Genomic DNA, 21,498 nt, shown 5'->3' on the forward strand with positions numbered 1-21,498 from the left:
AAAAAAAAAATCTAATTCACTTATTAAATGTGGATAAATCCCAGAATTCTGCCCTGCCTAGCCCCCGAAGCTCCAAATGCCTGAGATAGGAAGCTGTGGTGTGAGTTAGTTGGTCTAAGCTTTTGGGCTGCTTCCAACTTCGCTAATGCTCATGCCCTACAGGTCAAGGAAAGAAGTGATGTAATGCACTTAGCTGGGCCACTTTACAATGGAACGGAGAGGAGGAGGGCTCACAGGCGGCGACAAGTTTGGCGCATGACTTGCCCCAGGGATGCAGGAAACAAAAACATCGACAGCCATTGGCTGCGTCCCCTTCCGACCGGGTATCCAGCTCCCAGTCTGGAACCTTGAAACACTGATTTCCTGGGAAGAGGGGTGGCGCCAGCTTACGGAGCGTCAGCCGTAAACACACACCACCCGACGGAGCCTGGCAGCGTCCTCTCCGCTGGGATGGGCGTGGGGCCGAGGGTTTGCCACACGGTGCCCAGAAGGTTCCTCCAAAGCCAGCCGCAGAGGCAAGTCGCGGCGCCCAGAGCCCACGGAGGACCCGCGCGCGAGGAAACTGGGGCCACCTGGGCTCGCTCCGGGTGAACCGCGCTGCCGTCATTCATTCGCCGCGTCCGGAGCGTCCCGCCCGCGGGGAGCTGGGCTTCGCCGCGGGTGCGAGTGGTGCCGACGCGGAGTGTGAGCGCGCGGGGGGCCTCTAGGGCTCTGAGCGGCTCGAGACCGAGGCGGCCCGGAGTTTGGGTCGGCGCCGCGGGAGCAGCCGCACCCCAGTCCGGCTCGGCCCACCCCGCGGTGCCGAAGCAGCTCGTGTAGCCCGCAGCCTCGCCCACCGCCGAGCCGGATCCCGAGACTTAGCGACACCACTTCCTCCTCCTCCCGCCGCCCTGGGCCGCGGCCGAGCTGCGGGCGGCAGGCCTGGGCGTCTGCGGCCGCGGGCTCGCGGGAGGCGGCGGCGGCGGCGCGCGGGGAGGATGCTGCTCACGGTGCCCGCGTCCTCGCCGTCCTCCCCGGCCGCCCGCGGGGGCTTTGTTGTGGCCGGGGCGCCGCGGGCCGCCCGCTGCTGAAGTCGCTTTCCGCCTGGGCGCGGGCGGGCGGGCGAGCGTGTCCGGGAGTGCGCGCCCGTGCGCGCCGGTGTGTGCAGCAGCCGCCCCGCCGCCCCATTGTGCGTGCGCCCGCGGCGCCCGGGAATATGTGGGTGAACCCAGAGGAGGTGCTGCTGGCCAACGCGCTGTGGATCACCGAGAGGGCCAACCCCTACTTCATCCTGCAGCGGAGGAAGGGGCATGCGGGCGATGGAGGCGGCGGCGGCGGCCTGGCTGGTAAGAATCCGCGGCCGGTCCCTGCGGGAGGGTGGGGGCCCCCCGAGCGCTGCGGCGCGGGCCGCGGCCCTGGGCTGCGGGCCCCCGAAACACCGCCCGGTGCCCTGGGGCTGAGCCACCCGTCCCACTCTGACGCTGGGAACGCCTCGGGAGTCGTGATTTTCAAACTGTTGAAAGAGACGCTTCTTTTCTGACCCTGCCAGGCTATGGGCGCTTCGGGTACTGGGCGCCCCATAAGTGGGTGATGGGGATGGGAATGGAGACGAGCTAGTCTGGAGTGGGGGTAGTATCAGCTTTTAGGAACCGAATGCGGCACTGCTTTCCTCCCCCCACCCTTTAAAAAAGCAATCGCTTTACATGGGGGCACGAGAGGTGGAGGGCGATTCATCTCTACTTCATTCCCTTTCGTGGTAATGGCAGGATCAGGTATAAAATGCTCTTTTGTTTGCAGGGAAGCAATCAGTAAGGAGCTGGTGCGGTCATTTCCTATAGTAGTTACGACCGAAGGGAATGAATAAGGAAAAAGGAATTTTTTGCTGTTGCGCCGAATTAGACATAGCAAAACAAGTTAGGTGGTTGTAAAAGGAATTAGCAGTCTTAACTGCATTGTAACTATTTTAACTCAATCACTTCTCCCCGCACCCTCTCGCAAGGTATTATTAATATTATAACGATTACAAAAACCATGCCATATCACTCAGGATTGTAAAACCAGACCCATATCCCAAGTCGTGCCATATCAGAAAGGTCTTCCTTTATCAGCTAACAAGCTTGCTTGGTGACAGGTTTTAAGTAATCTTGAATTGCATACTAGAGAAAGTGGACCTTTGCTCTCCATGTTGGTCAGAATGAACAGAATTGGATACTTTTTTTCAATGAAAACGTCACCAGAAGAAACAGGCAAGGTTCAACCAGGAGAGAGACTGCAGCAAAGAGAGGACCCTTGACCAACCACTTGAGAAGGTTACCCTCCAGGAGCTTGTGTGCTAGGTAGATTTTTGCTTTTCAAAAGCCCTTAGAAGAAAACACTCTTGATATAATATGTATTCAGTTGTGATTGTAACTTATAAACTAGTTTTCTCAAGATTAAAATTCTAGCGTCATGTTGTATGGCATTTACTGGTTTGAAAGATCTTGGCTAGTGCATCAGATTGCCCCTAAGTAATCTGATTTTTCTGCACTTTTCTACCACAGAAGAGAAGGAATCTGCAGAACTGCAGACCCCGCTCTGTAAACTCTGACCAGGGTACTAGCATCAGAATTTCCCAGTTCATTTTGTAGAAGTTGTTGAACTACATACATGAATATGTAACTTGCATGTCTAATATTGGGATCATCCCAGATTGTCCTTGAAGTCTAAGACAGCAATGCGGAGTTGACAGTGTATTGTGTTAACAAAGAACATTTCCTGCCTGCGGTTAACCCTCCTACACCATGTTAACTACTAAGTATTTATTTTCCAGAGTCATTTGCAATAGGTTGTGAAATCTTCAGAGATGCAGAGCCTTCTTTTTCTAGGTAACATTTTTATTGTGTGCCTACTGACTCTTAGAGCTATAACTGACTGCAGCCCACTTGGAATCTCATCACTGATGGCATTTCAGATAAAGTTGAATCTTTTTAATTGAGAAATCATAGCTTTTACACATATTGCTGGAATAATTGAAATTATTGTCATTCCTGCCAACAAAGACTATTTTCAGCCCACAGGAAAAACTGTTTGCTCTGCTGGGTTGGCGCCACATCAAACATGGCAGGAGCATTTCAAAAGTCCTCATTCTGTACAGTATATTCTGATTCCAATGTGAATTCATTCATGCATTCATTAACTCACTAAATCACTTAACAAATATTTGTTGGCAACTTCTGAAGGGCCGGTGTCACGAAGCTCACAGCCTAGTAGCAGTAAAGAAATGTTGATAAAATAGTCATACAGATAAATTGATATGAACTTGCCACTGCACAGGGTCACAGCCTTGTGCAGAAACCAGAATCCAGCCTAGGTGAAGTGAAGGGATTTCTGTGGAAGGACAGCTCAGATAGGGTTACCAGAGCCAGTGAACAGCACAGCAGTGGGGCACGGTCACCTCCCTAGGTGGCAGGAATGATGATGCTGGAGAGTGTGAGCTGGAGCCAGGCAGGAGGGGCTTGGGCCTCTGAAAAGCAGCCACCCCTAGAAACTCCGACCACAGCAAAAAGGGAATGGGGAAAACACGTCACTGCCTCTCATCAGTGGAACCCAACAGGCCAGCTGGGCAGGGTGTCCTGGCCATCTAGTCCCTAGGGATCAGCCTCCGAGGAGAGATGTGGGGGGTGGGGCCTAATTGAGAATGACCAGCACTGTCTACGGCCATACCACCCTGAACGCGCCCGATCTCGTCTGATCTCGGAAGCTAAGCAGGGTCGGGCCTGGTTAGTACTTGGATGGGAGAATGACCAGCACTAAATCAGGAGAAGAACATGACGTTGCCCACCCCAGTCAGGAGTCGGGGTAGGAGTGGGGGCAAGGAAAGATTCCCTGAAGAAGTGACACTTGAGTTGACAGTTGAAGAAAGAAGAGCTTAATTAACCTGTGAGGAGTAAAGGGAAGAGCAAGTTTTGGGTATCAGTTGTTGGAGATTTTCTGGAAGCGCTCAGGAGCTTTCTATAATGTGCATGCATCGGGACCAGTACACATGGTCTACTCCTCAAATGAATGACAGATGGGTAGGAAACCTGCTCGGGGTGCATTGGCCAGGAGTGGTCAATGGTCCATGATACTTGGTAACATGTGAGTGCAAAAGGTGTAAAAAAATAGTGGGCCACAGTTTTAATTCAGTTATTCTCTTCCTGATTCCAGGCAATATATGAATATATGTAGGTATTGACACAATGATGTGTTTAAAACAACAACAACAACAACAAAAATACCTCTGCTCATCTTGACCAGCAGGCCTGCACCTTATCCACTGAGCCAAAACAGCTAGGGCCTTTAAGAGTTTCCTGGCATTCTTTGTCTTTTACATTTACACAACATTTTCAAGTCCATTTATTAAATTCCACCAAAACAAAAACAACAGCAGCAATAAAGACCTTTGAACTGTTGGGATTTTGATTAAGCGTAAAGTCTAGTATAAATAAATTTGGGCAAAATTGATACCTTTATAATATTGAGACTAATGGTCCATGAACATGGTATGTTCCTCGATTTATATAGATGGATCTTTTAAATTTTCTCTCAGTGATGTTTCGTAGTTTGCTGTTCTAGGGACACTGCATATACTTTCTGCTTTGCTGTCCTCGTGCACAGAGGACCCACTTTATGAAGAGATCAGGTTCGAATGGAGGGGTGGTTCCCAGGCCTGCACACAAAGCCTGTTGTGTCGTTGTGTACAAATCAGGAATTTGTCATTGAGACTAGGCAGGCTGTAATACTAACAGCTGTGGCAGATACCACCTTGAGGTCTGGGGCCCCCATGTGTGCTTCATGGCCAGTGGATACAGGCAGTGCCACAGGGGAATTAGAAAGCCACCGGGGCTGCTCTTCACACAGCTCTGTGTTCCCTGCTCCTCAAGGGCTCTGGTCTTTTCCAGTCCTTCCCTTAGTAAGCAGACAGCTGGAGTCAAGCCCCGGCCCGCCTGTTACCAAGAGATGTGATTTGGGAAGTTTCTTCCTTTCTTAGCTTGATTTTTTTATATATGTATAAGATGGTTTAATAACCTCTCAGCAGTCGATGTGAGGATTATGGGAGATGCGTGATGTCAAATACAGGAACTATAAAGAGCCATTCATAGTTGACATCCCATCATTTTCCTCCCCTTGCTGATGCTCTCAAGTAGGTGTTAGAAGGCAGCTGCTCTAAGCAGTTCACAGCCAAGTGTGAGCCATTCAAGAGTTCTGCAGTTTACAGAGACATGGCATTTTTAAAAGGGTGCTGTTAAAACAGATAGTATCTATCTGATACTTAGGTAACTTTAAAAAAGTTAAGTCAAATATTCAGGCTTTTTGTAAAGGGTAATTTTTGATCAGCAACTTTAAATTGTGTCTGCATACCTTCTTTCCTCCCCGCCCCCCTCCTTCCCTACCAGGACATGCGCATTTTGAAAGCTTGGCCAGTAAACACAGTACAGATGCTCCTTGACTTACCATGGGTTACACCCTGATAAAACCATCCTAGTTGAAAATATCCTACCTAGAAAATGCATTTAATACATTTAACCTACTGAACATTGTAGTGTAGCCAACATTAAATGTGCACAAGCACTTACCATTAACCTGCAGTTGAGTAAAATCATCTAACACAAAGCCTTTTTAATTAAAGTGTTGAATATCTCAGGTAATATCTTATGCATATCACGTTCTCAGCATTGTATAGTCAAAAAATCATAAGTTGAACCATCATAAGTCAGGGATCCTCTGTATTCTCTCTCCTTCCCTCCCTTCCTCTCTTCTTTCTCCTCTCTCTTCTCCCTCTCTCTCCTTGCACAAATGACTCTCTGACAGTGGCAAATGGGACTACCAGAGAGAGAACTGGGGTAGAAGACAGTTCCTCTCTGTATATATAGATACAGATTTTGATAGAGATATGCAGCTATAGATAGATGGTTAGTTCGTTAATTGGGAATTTGTAACTTAGAAATATTGGTTCTAGTACAGTAGTCACCCCTTATTTGCAGTTTTGCTTTCCACGGTTTTAGTTACCCCTTGTCAATCGCAGTAAAAAGTATTAAATGGACAATTCCAGAAATAATTCATAAGTTTTAAATTGTGCACCATTCTGAGTAGAGTGATGAAATCTTGAGTTATCTCCTGCTTGGAAGGTGAATCATCCCTTTGTCCCGCAAATCCATGCCGTCTGTCTGATATCACAGTGTTTGTGTTCAAGTAGCCCTTATTTTACTTAAAGACCCTAAAGACATTCATGTAACTTTTATCACAGTATATTGTTGTAATTGTTCTATTTTTTTAAATTGTTCTATTTTTTATTGTTAGCTATGGTTGTTAATCTACCATGCCTAATATATAAATTTACGGTAACTTTATCAGAGGTATGTATGTATAGGAAAAAGCAGATATAGGGTTTGGTACTACCCATAATTTTAGGTATTCCCTGGGCGGGGGTGTCTTGAACTATTCCCCATGGATAAGGGGGGACTGCTGTAGTTAAATCAGAGAGCCATGAAGAAGTCATTAACCCATTTCCCCCATTTCTTTGTGTGTTGTTGTTATTGCTTTCCTATTAGATGTGTGTTCTAGAAAGCTCAAAGGATAGGCCAGTTATTTTTTAAGGTGTTCTGAAATTGTCAAATGGCTTCTGGTTTGCTTCAAAGGGCATCTCACAGTTTTGATTTCCACATCCCTAGGAGCTGGTTTCCTATCGGTGGGATCCATTAAGGTTCTAACTCTCCATGGGAGATTTGGATTAGAAATTTTAATTGGGATGAATCAACTCTTCTACCTTCTGTTTGGTCCAAGTTGTACAAAGCTTGGTGAATAACAATCCAGTTCATGAGATGAGGTCTGTGATATGCACCCCTAACCTTTCAGCTCAGGTATTCTAAGACTTGCTGGGCAAGTATTTGCTGGAGGGAAGGTCAAGTAGAACATTGGGAACTTGAGCTCTGTTTACACTCTAAACTAAGGTGACCAGATTTTAACATTGGTAAAGCGGGACACCATTGACCGGGGTGGGGGTGGGGGGCGGTTCTTGATTAAAAATTTGGTCTATATGGAGCAACAAAAATTTTCATAGAACGCAAAAATAGTATTGTAATATATTTTTTTAAATTTCAACATAAGTACAATTTACAAATATAATAAATAAAAAATTATGTATAGTATTATTTTATTCTTTGGCATATTTCTCATTTAAGTGAATTTTTTTTAGTAGATTGCTGTCGTTGTTTAAAAGGTCATGAATTTGCCGTAACGTAAGTCGTGTCACTTTCAAGGCCGGCGCTAGACTTTTTGCTGCCACTATAAAATCTAAATAATACGAGTACTGTCTGCTAAATTCAAGAAAATTTATGTATTTATTAAATAAATAAATAAATTACTTACCTAAATTATCTGAATAGCTGATTTGTAATGACATCACTTGTTTAACTAGCTTACTAGCACGCAGTACGATGTGTATCGTCTGAGAGACAGTTACAAAATGTTTTCATCGTTGCCAATCCCAAAAAATGCTATTGTTCATTAAATCCAAACAATGGTGGTCGAATTCTAACAACTGATCAACAATGCGAACTTTGATAAGCAGTTCTCGATAATCAGTTCTCAACAATTATTTGTTATTATTAAAGTTTAACATTATAAAATTAACAAAAATGATATAAAACTCATATCCTGGCTAAATAGCCACATGGACGCCGAAAACCGTATATTCCCTTCCCGTTCTCCCGCCGTTCCCTAGCTTGTCATGCATTCTTTCCAAAAATCGGGACTTTTTTAAAACGCCGCGGGACGCGGGACAAATTGTTAAAAATCGGGACTGTCCCGCCAAAAGCGGGACGTCTGGTAACCTTATCCTAGGATGCTAATCCTGAGGATAAGAACCGCAAACCCCCCTTTCTTCCTGTCCTCTGTTTCACAATTGGATCACTTCTAATCTCTCAAATATGGCCCTGCCTGAGTGTAACCTGTGATCTTTAGGAAGAGCGTGCCATATGCCCTCTGACTAACCATTTATCTGCTGTCACCTGTTTACCTGAGCACACTGTCCCTGCCCCCTCCACCCCACTCCCTACCCCCCACCCCCACCCACACCCCCGTCTTTCCTCATAAAAACTCGTTTTCCCCTCTTCTGAAAACCCCCATCCGCATGGCAAATCCCATGGAGTCTTCATAAAGGCATCATGTAGTTTTGTTTTTTAAAAAGATTTATAAATTTATGGGCTTTTTTCCAGGGCTCTGTTCACCATGGCTATATACTAGTAATGAGGGTGTGTTTGACCAAGCAAGCTCTTGATGACTTTTTCACAACTTAAATAACTTAAGTTGTACCCTTGGTAGAAATATCTATGAGGATATAATAACTTCAGCTAGCAGAGGACACATCCTCCTCTTTTTGTGTGTTCATGTGTGTGTGTGTATGGCCATTTCAGTTTGTCTCAGGGACTGCCTATAATGGGATGGTATAGTTGTACTAAACTCTAGCATGTGTACTTTTAAAGGCCACTTAACAGATTTTTGCTGTGCCTATAACCCACTTTTTTAAGGTTTAGATGAGCACAAAGATTTTATAAAGTCCTAAATACCTTTTCCCCCCTTGTTGTAACTCATCATCTAGATCTTTGTCTTAAAGGATCCATAATGCTTACCAGTACACAGAATAGGAGAGAGCATTTTTGAAAAGCTTAGTAAATGGGGATAATCGTTTTTGAAAGGGCCTTGGAAATGTCCTTCCAATAAAGTGTAAATGTCAAAGAGAATATCTGTGTGCTTTAAGGTTGTTTATGGCAAGTATATTTATCTTTCATTGTAAATTGTATTTGCTGTGAAGGAGTTTAAACTTCTTTGGCGGTCGCTAAGCTAAAGGACTTTCTGGAATGGAAGGAGACGCAGCAATATCCTCTCCTAAATGTGTGACCATGGTGCTTACCTTCTTTGAGAGTGTTTTCCATCTGAAAATGGGGATGGTGCTCCCTCCCCATCTCACATGTTTTCTGTGGGGGTCTAATGAGATACTGAAAGTCCTTTGACAGCCAAAAGCATGTCAGGTATATTACAGTATGAGGATGCCGTGTTTCCAAATGAAGTCCTCTCTTAACAAAGTTTCATCCATCTACTCAGCAAATCTGGTTGACCGCATCGGCAGTATCAGAAATCTACTGAGCAGCCCTCAGTCCGGTGATCTGCGAGGACTAAGTCAAAATAATCTATAATAATAAAAGCATAATATGCTAATCAGACCGGACGTCCTTCCGGATGTCCTTCCGAACGACCTTCCTGACGAAACGGCGGCTGTGGGGTCCGTGGGGGCTGAGCCCCTTGCACTTTCGTGCATCGGGCCTCTAGTGTGTACATAAAACAGCCTCGCCCACAAGGAGCTGATAATCATTAAAAAGAAGGAAGGACAGAGGGGTGGGGGAAGGAAGAAGGAAGAAAAGGGAAAAGAAGAGAAAGGAAAAGAAAGGAAAGATGTTTGATATAGTAACTGGGATGGTAAATTCTCAGGCTACTTGTTTCTGAAATCCAGGTGAAATTATTGCTTATTTCTTTATAAGTGGAATAATGCATTATTTTAATATCACACACACAGTTAAACAGTCTCATGCACCGTGAGACTTTATGCACCTAGATTCTGTGTACTTTGCTTCTGGCACAAAGTAGGAAGCAGAGAGAAAGCCTGCTTAACTGTTATGGAATGGGGGGCAGGGCGGCAGCTTTTGTCCAGGTTGCCTAGGTATAATCTGGAAGAATCTGGGTTTATAGAACTGAGTGTGTAAATACATGTAATAAGCATTTAAATGTTGTTTAGTGTTAAGGTGCAGGATGGTTTGCTGGACTAAACAGGGAGAATGGAGATCCAGGCATTAAGAAGTATCAAACTTAGTCCCCCCCAAACCCTGAAGGATCTAGAAAAACATCTCTGAGAAAGAGAAATTTCTCTGGAAGGACTCTTGTGTTCCTGGGCAAGTCTGGTCCTGATACCAACTAAATAAAGGAGGGATTAGTACTTGGATATTTAATAACTCCTGGCATTTTAAACCCAATTAATTATTTTTTAAAATTTATCTTTATTGTGGAAAGTATTACAGATGTCCCCCTTTTCCCCGATAAACCCCCTCCACCATGGACCTGTTCTCCCCTCACCCCCCAGGCCTTCACCACACCATTGTCTGTGTCCATGGGTTATGCATATATGCATAAAGTTCTTTGGCTAATCTCTCCCCACCCACCCACCCCCACCTTCCCTCAGATTTATCAGTCTGTTCCATGCTTCTAGGTCTCTTGATCTATTTTTAAAAAAATATATTTTTATTGATTTCAGAGAGAAAGGGAGAGGGAGGGAGAGATAGAAACATCAATGATGAGAGAGAATCATTGATTAGCCAACCTTCTGCACACCCCCTACTGGGTATTGAGCCCACAACCCAGGCTTGTGCCCTGACTGGGAATTGAACTGTGACCTCCTGGTTCATAGGTCTACGCTCAACCACTGAGCTACACTGACCAGGTTGGGTCTATTTTGTTCATGAGTTTATTTTGTTCGTTAGATTACACATATGAGTGAGATCATGTGATACTTGTCTTTCTCTGACTGGCTTATTTCGCTTAGCATAATACTCTCCAAATCCCTCCATGCTGTGTCAAAGGGTATGAGATCCTTCTTTTTTACTACTGCATAGTATTCCATGGTGTAAATGTACCACAGCTTTTTTACCCACTCATCTACTGATGGACACTTGGGCTGTTTCCAGATCTTTGCTATTGTAAATTATGCTTCTATGAGCCTAGGAGTGCATACATTCTTTCTGATTGGTGGCTCATTTTTCTGCCTCTTCTATGAAAGTGGAGTCTTCACTTCCCTATGGGCCTCCATTGGGTTCTGTGCTGTTGTGATGGACAAGTTGAACTTAGGGAATGTGGTTGAATGCAATTCCATTTTCACATCACAGAATCTCCTAGCATTAGTAGAGTTTATTAAAACTATGGGGATTTGTTCAAATTACGCATATCTCGAACATCTTAAAAGAAACAAAATAACTGATGTACACCTGGACCATCATGACTTTTATGAGAGCTTCACATTCTCAAACCCGATGAGGTGTTTTCAGTGTGTTGGCCAATGATACCTGAAATGGGGAGGCGAGGAGGCGGGAGAGAGAGAAACCAGAAACCAGTTAATGGCAATTCTATATGAGGACTGTGTGATATAGGAAAAATCCAAAAAGGAGAAAGATTAAGAATTAAGGGTACTAAAAGGAACAAACAATACCAGCAGGATCTGGCATGGACCTCAGAATGGCACTAATGCTTCCATTTATTTGCATTGCATATGCCTTCATTTCATCAAAAGAAATAGATTTTCACCTTCTCTAAAATGGCTAACAAATTGAAAGCTCTGACAGAACTGTGACTTTCCTACCATTTAAAGTTTACGTATATATACACCCTCATGTAACTCAGAAGCTGCTTGAACTTGAGAAAATTGTTTCCTTTCCCCTTATATTGGAGAGAGGCCAACATTCCTGACTGTTATTGAACATGGTATCAAAAGAATGTGCCTGAAGTCTGTAGCCAGTGACCTTTATAATCACTGTACACTTTTGATGGGGAAGTATTTACCACAATACTTTCTTTAACTTAAGTGCAGTAGAATCTACTTGTTTTTAGCTTTAGCCTTGGCGACAGGCCAAATAGCACAATGATGTCCTGTACTGCTCCTACAAATATTTTAAAAATAAATACACATGAGAATCCTCGTGTGTGTGTGTGTGTGTGTGTGTGTGTGTGTGTGTTTATATACATACATATACACACTAGAGGCCCGATGCATGAAATTTGTGCACTGAGGGATGGCGGGGGAGCCCACGGGGAGCGGGCCTAAGTGGCAGTCGGACATCCTTAGCGCTGCTATGGAAGCAGAAGAGGCTCCCACCACCGCCGCAGCACTTGCCAGCCTTGAGCCCCGTTCCCCCTGTGGGAGCGCACTGACCACCAGGGAGCAGCTCCTGCGTTGAGCGTCTGCCCCCTGGTGGTCAGTGTGCGTCATAGCAACCGGTCGTTCCTCCGTTCAATCGATTTGCATATTACCCTTTTATTATATAGGATTTGGTAGACTCTGGTTTTTTAGAGAACATTATATGTGGAGAAAGAGTTTCATTAGAAAAAGGTAATATTGCTTCTGCAGGGCCATTGGGTAATGGAAGAGAGGTGTTGGAGGTGTAAAGAGAGGCCAGCTGATGTCTCAGGTGGAGTCTACAGCATGCAGTGGTTGGATGAGCTCTTTTTTATTTTGCCTTATCTCTATTTTTACTCTCTGCCTAATTCATCACTCACTAATTCATTTATTTATTCATCTGTTCACTCATTCACCCATGAAACAGATATTAGGTGTTTGCTACATTTTTTTTTTAAAACCAAAAATGCAGAAATATATGACATCATCCCTATGTTTGAGAAACTGGATTCAGCAAGAAACTGCACAGATGTTTTAGACTGAAATGAGTTTCTTGGGTTTTGTTGGGACTTAATGAGAGAGGCTGTGAAATGCAGATTGGATTGTGTGTGCCCTCTATGGAGAATTGTGACTTGTGCGGGATGGGGATATGTCATCGTGGATCGTCCACCCTCCCATCCTAGGTCATAGGTGGTTTGAGACTCTGCCCCAGGTTGGGGTCAGAGAGCCTGGCAGTGAGCACAGGAATGGGCCAGGCTGCTCCCCAGCTGTGGGCAGTGACACAAAGGGGGAGACCAAGGTGAAGCAAGACTCAGGGGTCGAAGAGTCTGACCCCCTCAGAGACTGGAAAATCAGGGTCAAGGCAGTCGTCATCGGGGGCAGTGAAAAGAGGCAGCTCCTCTCAAAGATATTAACTAGTTCCAGCTGCGTTCTGTGTACTAGGGTGTCTACCTGCTGGGGGTCTGGGTACATCCTCAGGCTGAGTTCTCCATAATTTTTAAACTTGATATTTCATTTTTATGTTAATAATAATATGAAAATAGCCAAGACCGGTTTGGCTCAGTGGATAGAGCATCAGCCTTCGGACTGAGGGGTCCCAGGTTCGATTCCGGTCAAGGGCATGTACCTTGGTTGCGGGCACATCCCAGTGGGGGGTGTGCAGGAGGCAGCTGATCGATGTTTCTCTCTCATCGATGTTTCTAACTCTCTATCCCTCTCCCTTCCTCTCTGTAAAAAGTCAATAAAAATAAATAAATAATATTAAAATAAAATACTCTTTTAAAAATATGTTTTTTATTGATTTCAGAGAGAGAGAGAGAGAGAGAAGATAGAAACATCAATGATGAGAGAGAATCATTGATCAGCTGCCTCCTACACACCCCCTACTGAGGATTGAACCTGAAACCCGGCCATGTGATCTGACTGGGAATTGAACCATCACCTCCTGGCTCATAGGTCCACACTCAACCACTGAGCTTGGACATAAAGTAATCTTAATACAAGTCATTTTGGGTTATTGGAATGACTACTGTGGGGCTAACACCTGGTGCTAGTGCTTCGGTTAGCACTTGCATTTATGACTGAGAGCAGCTTGAATAACAAAAAGATGCATTTGGCCAAAGGAAGGTCCGTTAATTGCACAACACACTACACAAGGTTTTCTGAATTTGAATAGAGGAAAAGGAGAGTCACCGCATTGCATAGCGAAAGGTAATGCATAAGCTGAATCCCAGGAACCTGTGCAGTGTTCCCTATGCAAGTGACAGTTTACTGTCAACAAAACAACCTCATTGTTCACTGTAATTAATGAGGTCTTTTCAGACTTTTGTTAGTTTTATAGTTTTGCTGCATTTAATTTGAAAATATATTTTGGTTTTCTAATTATGTTTGTATGTATTTAAATAACACCATTTGAAGTGGGGGGGAAAGGTAGTGTGAGGTGGGGTTGTGAGACGGTTTCTATCTTTAAGGTTTGTAGTTCACATTTGGGAAACTGAAAGAGAGAAGAGACCAGGAGAGATGATTCTTAGCTCCCCCCGAAGCCTCCCTAAATTCTTGAAGTTAATGATTAATGTTCTCAGCAAACAATGCCTTTGACACAGTCACGAAGACACTTTAGAAAATGTAAATGTTTTTAGTAACAATACGTTTATTTATATGGTTCAAAGATCCAATGATATTAAAAGGTAGACAGTGGAAAACTTCTCAGCCCTGTTACCCACTCACAGTGACCATGGTATTCACGCTTTGTGTATCGTCCCCAGATCCTTTTTGCATGTACAAGCGAATACCAGGTGTGGCTTTATCCCAGCCTTCCCCCAGCCCCTTGTACAGAAAGGTTTTTCTGCACTTTTCCGTGAGCAGTATGTCTTCTTATATCAGGACATAGATGTCGTCATTCTTTTTTTTTTTTTAGCTGCTATTATCCAGTTATGTGGCAATGCCATATATTTAACCACTTCCCTATTAATAGATACTTAGGTTATGTTCGTACATTTACTATAAAATTGGTGCTGCAGCCCTAACCGGATTGGCTCAGTGGATAGAGCATCCGCCTGCGGACTGAAGGGTCCCAGGTTCGATTCCAGTCAAGGCATGTACCTTGGTTGCGGGCACATCCCCAGTAGGGGGTGTGCAGGAGGCAGCTGATCGATGTTTCTCTCTCATTGATGTTTCTAACTCTGTATTCCTCTCCCTTCCTCTCTGTAAAAAAGTCAATAAAATATATTTAAAAAATTGATGCTACAATAAATAACCTTGTGCATGTCCTTTAGTCAAGTGAAACATGGCTAAAGGATAAACACCAAGAAGTAGAATTGCAGGGCCATTGGGTACATGCATTTGGAATTTTGATAGATATTGTTGCCAAATCACCATCCCGTGGGGTTTTAGCAAGTTACAGACTCACAGTGGTGTGTGCAGAGGGCCAGTTTCCCCAGTGCTGTTAAAGGGAATGTGTTATCAAACTTGGGGTTCTTGTCATTCTGATACGAGAAAAGGGCATCTTAGTTGATTTTTAATGTACATTTCTTTTATAAGTGATGTTGGACATTTTTCATATGTTTACCAGTCATTTCTGTTTCTTCTATAAACTGTCTGATATTGTTCTTTGCCCACTTTTTATGCGGTGGCTGCTCTTTTTCTTTCCAACATTTAGGAACTATTTATATATTAGGGACATGAGCCCTTGCCTGGGATTTGAACTGCATCTTTTTTTCCTAGTTTGTCTTTTTGTTGTTGTTGTTAATCCTCAACTGAGAATATTTTTCCATTGATTTTTAGAGAGAGTGGAAGGGAAGGGGAGAGACACAAAGAAAGAGAGAAACAATGATGTGAGAGAGATACATTGACTGGTTGCCTCCCACATGCACCCCGACCAGGACCGGGGATCAAGCCTGCAACCAAGGTACATCCCCTTGACCAGAATCAAACTTGGGATCCTTCAGGCCACAGGCTGATGCTCTATCCACTGAGCCAAACCAGCTAGGGCCCTAGCTTGTCTGTCGTGTTTTTGTCCTGTAAAAATATGGGGGTTTTGTGTAGAAGAATATACCCTTTTACATAAGTGGTTTCTTGATTGTGAATCATAGTTACAAAGCCTTTCCACTCTTAGATTCCAAGGGAATTTTGAAAAAGCCTTGCAAAAACAAGGCTGAATAGGTTGCTGTCCTGGGCTGAATCACAGCCACGTGGCATTGAACTCGCTGTGGCTCATCCTACATCATTCTTGTCTAGCATAGCTTCAGGGAGCTGAAGCTGGACAAGGACATTTCCAGTTGCCTGTTGAACCAGCAACAGACCCGCTCTGTTCTTAGTCGGCATCTTGTTTCCTTTTCTTGGCATATTTTGAGAGGGTGGAAAGAGAAAGGTAGAGCAGAAGAGACCAGCTGACCTTGGGAACTGTGCAGTGACTTTGCATTAATCAGGCCATTCATTACACAGTATCTTACCACTTGTGATTTTTATCACTTTTATTATCTTAAATTTATTCAGAAAGCAGTGCTACCTGTATAATTGAAAGGTACCACTTTGATCATCGAACTTGATGCTGTTATGGAGCCTATATATTTTTTATTTTTTTATTTTTTTGTTTAAAGTATTACAAATAGTAGTACATATGTCTCCTTTTTTTCCCCATTGACCTTCCCCCAGCCCCCCCTAGCCCCCGGCACATGCCCTCAACTCTCCCTCTCCTCCCCAGTGTCTTGCGTCCATTGGTTATGCTTATATGCATGCATACAAGTCCTTCCATTGATCTCTTACCTCCCCCACAACCCTCAAAAGCCTTCCCACTGTAATCTGACAGTCTGTTCAATGCTTCTCTGCCTCTGTATCTATCTTTTTGTTCATCAGGTTATAATGTTCTTTATTATCCATAAATGAGTGATATCATGTGGTATTTTTCTTTCACTGACTGGCTTATTTCACTTAGCATAATGCTCTCCAGTTCCATCCATGCTGCTGCAAATGTAATAATTTCTTTTTTTATAGCAGTGTAGTATTCCACTGTGTAGATGTACCATAGTTTTCTAATCCACTCATCTGCTGATGGGCACTTAGGCTGTTTCCAAATCTTAGCTATTGTAAATTGTGCTGCTAGGAACAAAAGGGTGCATATATCCTTTCTGATTGGTGTTTCTGTTTTCTTGGGATATATTCCTAGAAGTGGGATTACTGGGTCAAATGGCAGTAACATTTTTAAATTTTTGAGGAAACGCCATACTGTTTTCCACAGTGGCTGCACCAGTCTGCATTCCCACCAGCAGTGCAGGAGGGTTCCTTTTTCTCCACATCCTCTCCAGCACTTGTCAGTTGTTGATTTGTTGATGATAGCCATCTGACAGGTGTGAGGTGGTACCTCATTGTTGTTTTGATTTGCATCTCTTGGATGATTAGTGACTTTGAGCATGTTTTCATATGTCTCTTGGCTTTCTGAATGTCCTCTTTTGAAAAGTGTCTATTTAGGTCCTTTGCTCATTTCTTGATTGGATTGTTTATCTTCCTTTTGTTAAGTTGTAAGAGTTCCCTGTAAATGTTGGAGATTAAATCCTTATCGGAGATAACATTGGTAAATATGTTCTCCCATGCAGTGGGCTTTCTTGTTGTTTTGTTGATGGTTTCTTTTGCTGTGCAGAAGCTTTTTAATTTGATGTAGTCCCATTTGTTTATTTTCTCCTTAGTCTCTCTTGCCCTAGGATCTGTGTCTGTAAAGATATTGCTATGACATATGTCTGCAATTTTGCTGCCTATGGAGTCTTGTAGGATTTTTATGGTTCCCCATCTTACATTCAAGTCCTTTAGCCATTTTGAGTTTGTTTTTGTGTATGGTGTAAGTTGGTGATCTAGTTTCATTTTTTTGCATGTATCTGACCAAATTTCCCAGCACCATTTATTAAAGAGACTGTTTTGACTCCATTGTATGCTCTTGCCTCCTTTGTCAAATATTAATTGAGAATAATGGCTTGGGTCAATTTCTGGGTTCTCTATTCTGTTCCAATGGTCTGTATGTCTGTTCTTGTGCCAGTACCAGGCAGTTTTGAGAATCGTGGCTTGGTAATATAGTTTGATGTCTGGTATTGTGATTCCCTCCAACTTTGTTCTTCTTTCTCAGGATAGCTGTGGCTTTGCGGGGTCTTTTTTTTTTATCCCAGATGAATTTTTGGAGCGTTTGTTCTAGATCTTTGAAATATGCCATTGGTATTTTAATAGGTATTGCATTGAATCTATAGATTGCTTTAGGTAGTATGTACATTTTAATGATGTTGATTCTACCAATCCATGAACATGGTATGTTCTTCCATTTGTTTATTGTCTTCCTCTATCTCTTTTTTCAGTGTCCTGTAGTTTTCCGAGTACAGGTCTTTTACGTCTTTAGTTAAGTTTATCCCTAGGTATCTTAATTTTTTTGGTGCAATAGTAAATGGGATTGTTTTTTTCATTTCTCTTTCTGTGAGTTCATTATTGGTGTATAAAAAGGCCATAGATTTCTGGGCGTTAATTTTGTATCCTGCTACATTGCAAAATTCATTTATTAGGTCTAGTAGTTTTTTGATGGAGTCTTTGAGGTTTTCTACATATAGTATCATGTCATCTGCAAATAAGGGCAGTTTTACTTCTTTTCCAATTTGGATGCCTTTTATTTCTTCTTCTTGTCTGATCGCTATGGCTAGTACTTCTAGTACTATGTTGAACAGGAGTGGTGAAAGTGGGCATCCTTGTCCTGTTCCTGTTCTTAGGGGAAATGGGTTTAGTTTTTGCCCATTGAGTATGATGTTGGCTGTAGGTTTGTCACATAGGGCTTTTATTATGTTGAGGTATGATCCCTCTATTCCCACTTTGCTGAGAGTTTTTATCAAGAAAGGGTGTTGGATTTTTTCAAATGCTTTTTCTGCATCATTTGATATGATTATGTGATTTTTGTCTCTTGGTTTGTTGATGTGATGTATCACATTTATTGATTTGTGGATATTGTACCATCCTTGCATCCCTGGAATAAATCCCACTTGGTCATGATGTATGATCTTTCTAATGTATTGCTGAATACGATTTGCTAGAATTTTGTTGAGGATTTTAGCATCTATGTTCATCAAGGATATTGGCCTGTAGTTCTCTTTTTTTGTGGTGTCTTTATCTGGTTTTGGTATTAGGGTGATGCTGGCTTCATAGAATGAGCTTGGAAGTGTTCCTTCCTCTTGAATTTTTTGGAATAGTCTGAGGAGGATAGGTTTTAGTTCTTTGAATGCTTGGTAGAACTCCCCTGTAAAGCTGTCCGGACCAGAGCTTTTGTTTGCTGGAAGATTTTTTATTGCTGTTTCAATTTCTTCAGTAGTTATCGGCCTATTCAGGCTTTTTGATTCTTCTTGGTTGAGTTTTGGGAGGTTATATTTTTCTAAGAATATGTCCATTTCATCTAGGTTGTCTATTTTGTTGGATTAGAGTTGTTCAAAGTTTTTTTCATAATTGTTTGTATTTCTGTGGGATCGGTTGTTACTTCACCTCTTTCATTTCTGATTTTGTTTATTTGGGTCCTCTCTCTTTGCTTCTTGGTGAGCTTGGCTGAAGGTTCATCAATCTTGTTTATCCTTTCAAAGAACCAGCTCTTGGTTTTGTTGATCTTTTGCATTGTTTTTTTTTTTTTGTCTCTATGTCGTTTATCTCTGCTCTGCTCTTTATTATTTCCTTCCTTCTACTTATGCTGGGCTTTTCTTGTTGCTCTCTAAGTCTTTGAGTTGTAGGGTTAGATAATTTATTACCATTGTTTCTTGTTTTTTGAGGTAGCCTATAGAGCTATGAATTTCTCTCTCAAGACTGCTTTCTCTGTGTTCCATAGATTTTGGATTGTTGTGTTTTCATTGTCGTTTGTTGCCAATGAAAACAAAAATGATCAGTGGTCCATGGAACTTCTCAAATGACCAAACACCTTTTTTAGTCATGGCATCTATGGTGGTCATAGATGCTTTTTATTTCTTCTTTGATCTCTCTGGTAACACAGTCATTGATTAATAGCGTGCTGTTTAGTCTCCATGTGTTTGATTTCTTTGGATTGTTTGATTTTTTTTAACCCTTTGCACTCGCTTGCTTTTTTCTCGATTCCTTTATTCTACTCAGGATTTAATTTTTAAAATACCCCAGATTTTACAAAGTGCGGCAGTAGAATAAAAAACTGGAGTTTCTTTTCATACAAACTTATTTATTTGGATTTTTTTACATTTCAAATTATTGATACATTCAAAGAGTAATTTTAATCTCGACATCCGAGTGCAAAAGGTTAAATTGTTTTTTATTGTAGTTGATTTCTAGTTTTATGCCATTGTGTTGTGAGAAGATGCTTGATATGATTTCTATCTTCTTGAGTTTGAAGAGACTTTGCCTGTGACCCAACATATGGTCTATCTTTGAAAATGACCCATGTGCACTTGAGAAGAATGTATATTCTGTGGCTTTGGGGTGAAATGTTCTGAAGATGTCAATTCCATCTGATCTAGTAAGTCGTTTAGGATTGATGTTTCTTTGCTGATTTTTTGTTTATAGGATTTGTCCAGTGGTGTTAGTGGGGTATTAAAATCTCCTACTATGACTGTATTGCTGTCAATCTCTCCTTTGATATCCTCTAGAAGTTTTTTTATGTATTTGGGTGCTACTGTATTGGGTGCGTATATGTTTACCAGAGTTATATCTTCTTGTTGGATTGCTTATGGAGCCTATATTAATATTTTCTCACTTCGGTAATTCTAAGAGCTTGTCCAGATTGGAAGGAAGCTGTCCTAGACTGGGAAGTAATGATGTAAATCAGTTCGTTTGAAGCCAGGTCTGTTAGTGATGCCTCTCACATTAAACCCTTCAAGGAAGGCCTTAATGATGAAGTTGTGGTCTATGGACATCTTTCTTACTTAGTCACTCAGGGTCTTGAGAAGAGAAGCTGCGAGTGTATAGCATATGAGGGGTAATTACTAGGAGATATTAGAGTTTGTTACTCAAGATGCCATAATCACTCAGACACAGTACGGCCTTTCTCATTTGAAAGGACTCTAATGAGTAGGTACTGTGATTTCCATCATACAGTGTAATTTGATAGTCTTAAGAAAAAATGAAAGCTCACCCACCTCCGAAAGGAAGTTGAAAGAAATTAAGAAGAGGGAGGAAAGGGGGCAAGGGGCAAGAGAGGGAATGAGAGATGCTGAGAGAGAACCCCCAAGAGTAATTAGCCATAATTCAGTGACCAGGGAGGAGAGTTACAGGCAGAATCCAATGTTCGGAGAAGGAAAGAAGAGAGGAGGATGGGAGGCACACCCAGGAAGGGGCGAGTGACATTTCAGACAAGTGGTGCTGAGAGTCTTTTCAAACTAAAATGAAAATGAATAGCAGCAGGGAGGGGAAAATAATGGTTTGTTTTAATAATAGTTGAAGAATGAAAGGTTTAGAATGATATCATACTTTAAGAATTGTCATTAGGCCTGAATCATACTGTTATCTCTCAGATGTTATTTCCCAGACTAGTGATTCCCCACTAAACCAAAGGTTTCTTAAGACCAACGTAACATTTCATTGCTGGACACCAGATATATGGGAAATCACTGTGCAAATGTTTGCTGGATGGATGGATGAATGAATGATCTGTTTGGGGCATATTTAGACCTCTGGCATAAGTTCAGACTGAATAAAGATACTTAGGGTCTTGGCTTTATTGTAATAGTGACTCACCTCTCTGTTTGTAGAACGAGATGGAAAAGTTAACGAAAAGGATTTCAACAACCACACTTGGGCTCAGTATATACTGCCGCTGTACCTTCCATATTTCTGAGCCTTTTCTTTTTTTCTATTGATGGGGAATGAATGAATGAATTGAAAAATGATCGGTGGTCCATGGAACTTCTCAAATGACCAAACACCTTTTTTAGTCATGGCATCTATGGTGGTCACGCTGATAGAACAATAACTGGTTCATATGCCCAGATGATATTCTGTTCCTCTCCTTGCCTTCTGGCAGTTGGAACTATGCTGACTGTTGAAGGCTGGCCTGAGTAAATCTCTCATCCACCACAGGTCCCCCTGCTGCAATGGATTGG

At 42.5% G+C, this 21,498-nt stretch overlaps 1 protein-coding gene across 1 annotated transcript in view; it reads left to right on the forward strand.

Annotated features, from left to right (window-relative positions):
* The first annotated feature begins 312 nt into the window (after window positions 1-312).
* Window positions 313-21,498, forward strand: part of TBC1D9 (TBC1 domain family member 9) — an 85,142-nt gene continuing 63,956 nt past the window's right edge. The window contains exon 1 of the mRNA XM_079772830.1: window positions 313-1,325. Coding sequence (XP_079628956.1) covers window positions 1,196-1,325 — 130 coding nt within the window. The 5' untranslated portion in view covers window positions 313-1,195. The remainder of the gene's footprint in view (window positions 1,326-21,498) is intronic.

This window comes from Cnephaeus nilssonii (genome assembly GCF_951640355.1).
Source record: "Cnephaeus nilssonii genome assembly, chromosome: 5".
Lineage (NCBI taxonomy): Eukaryota > Metazoa > Chordata > Mammalia > Chiroptera > Vespertilionidae > Cnephaeus > Cnephaeus nilssonii.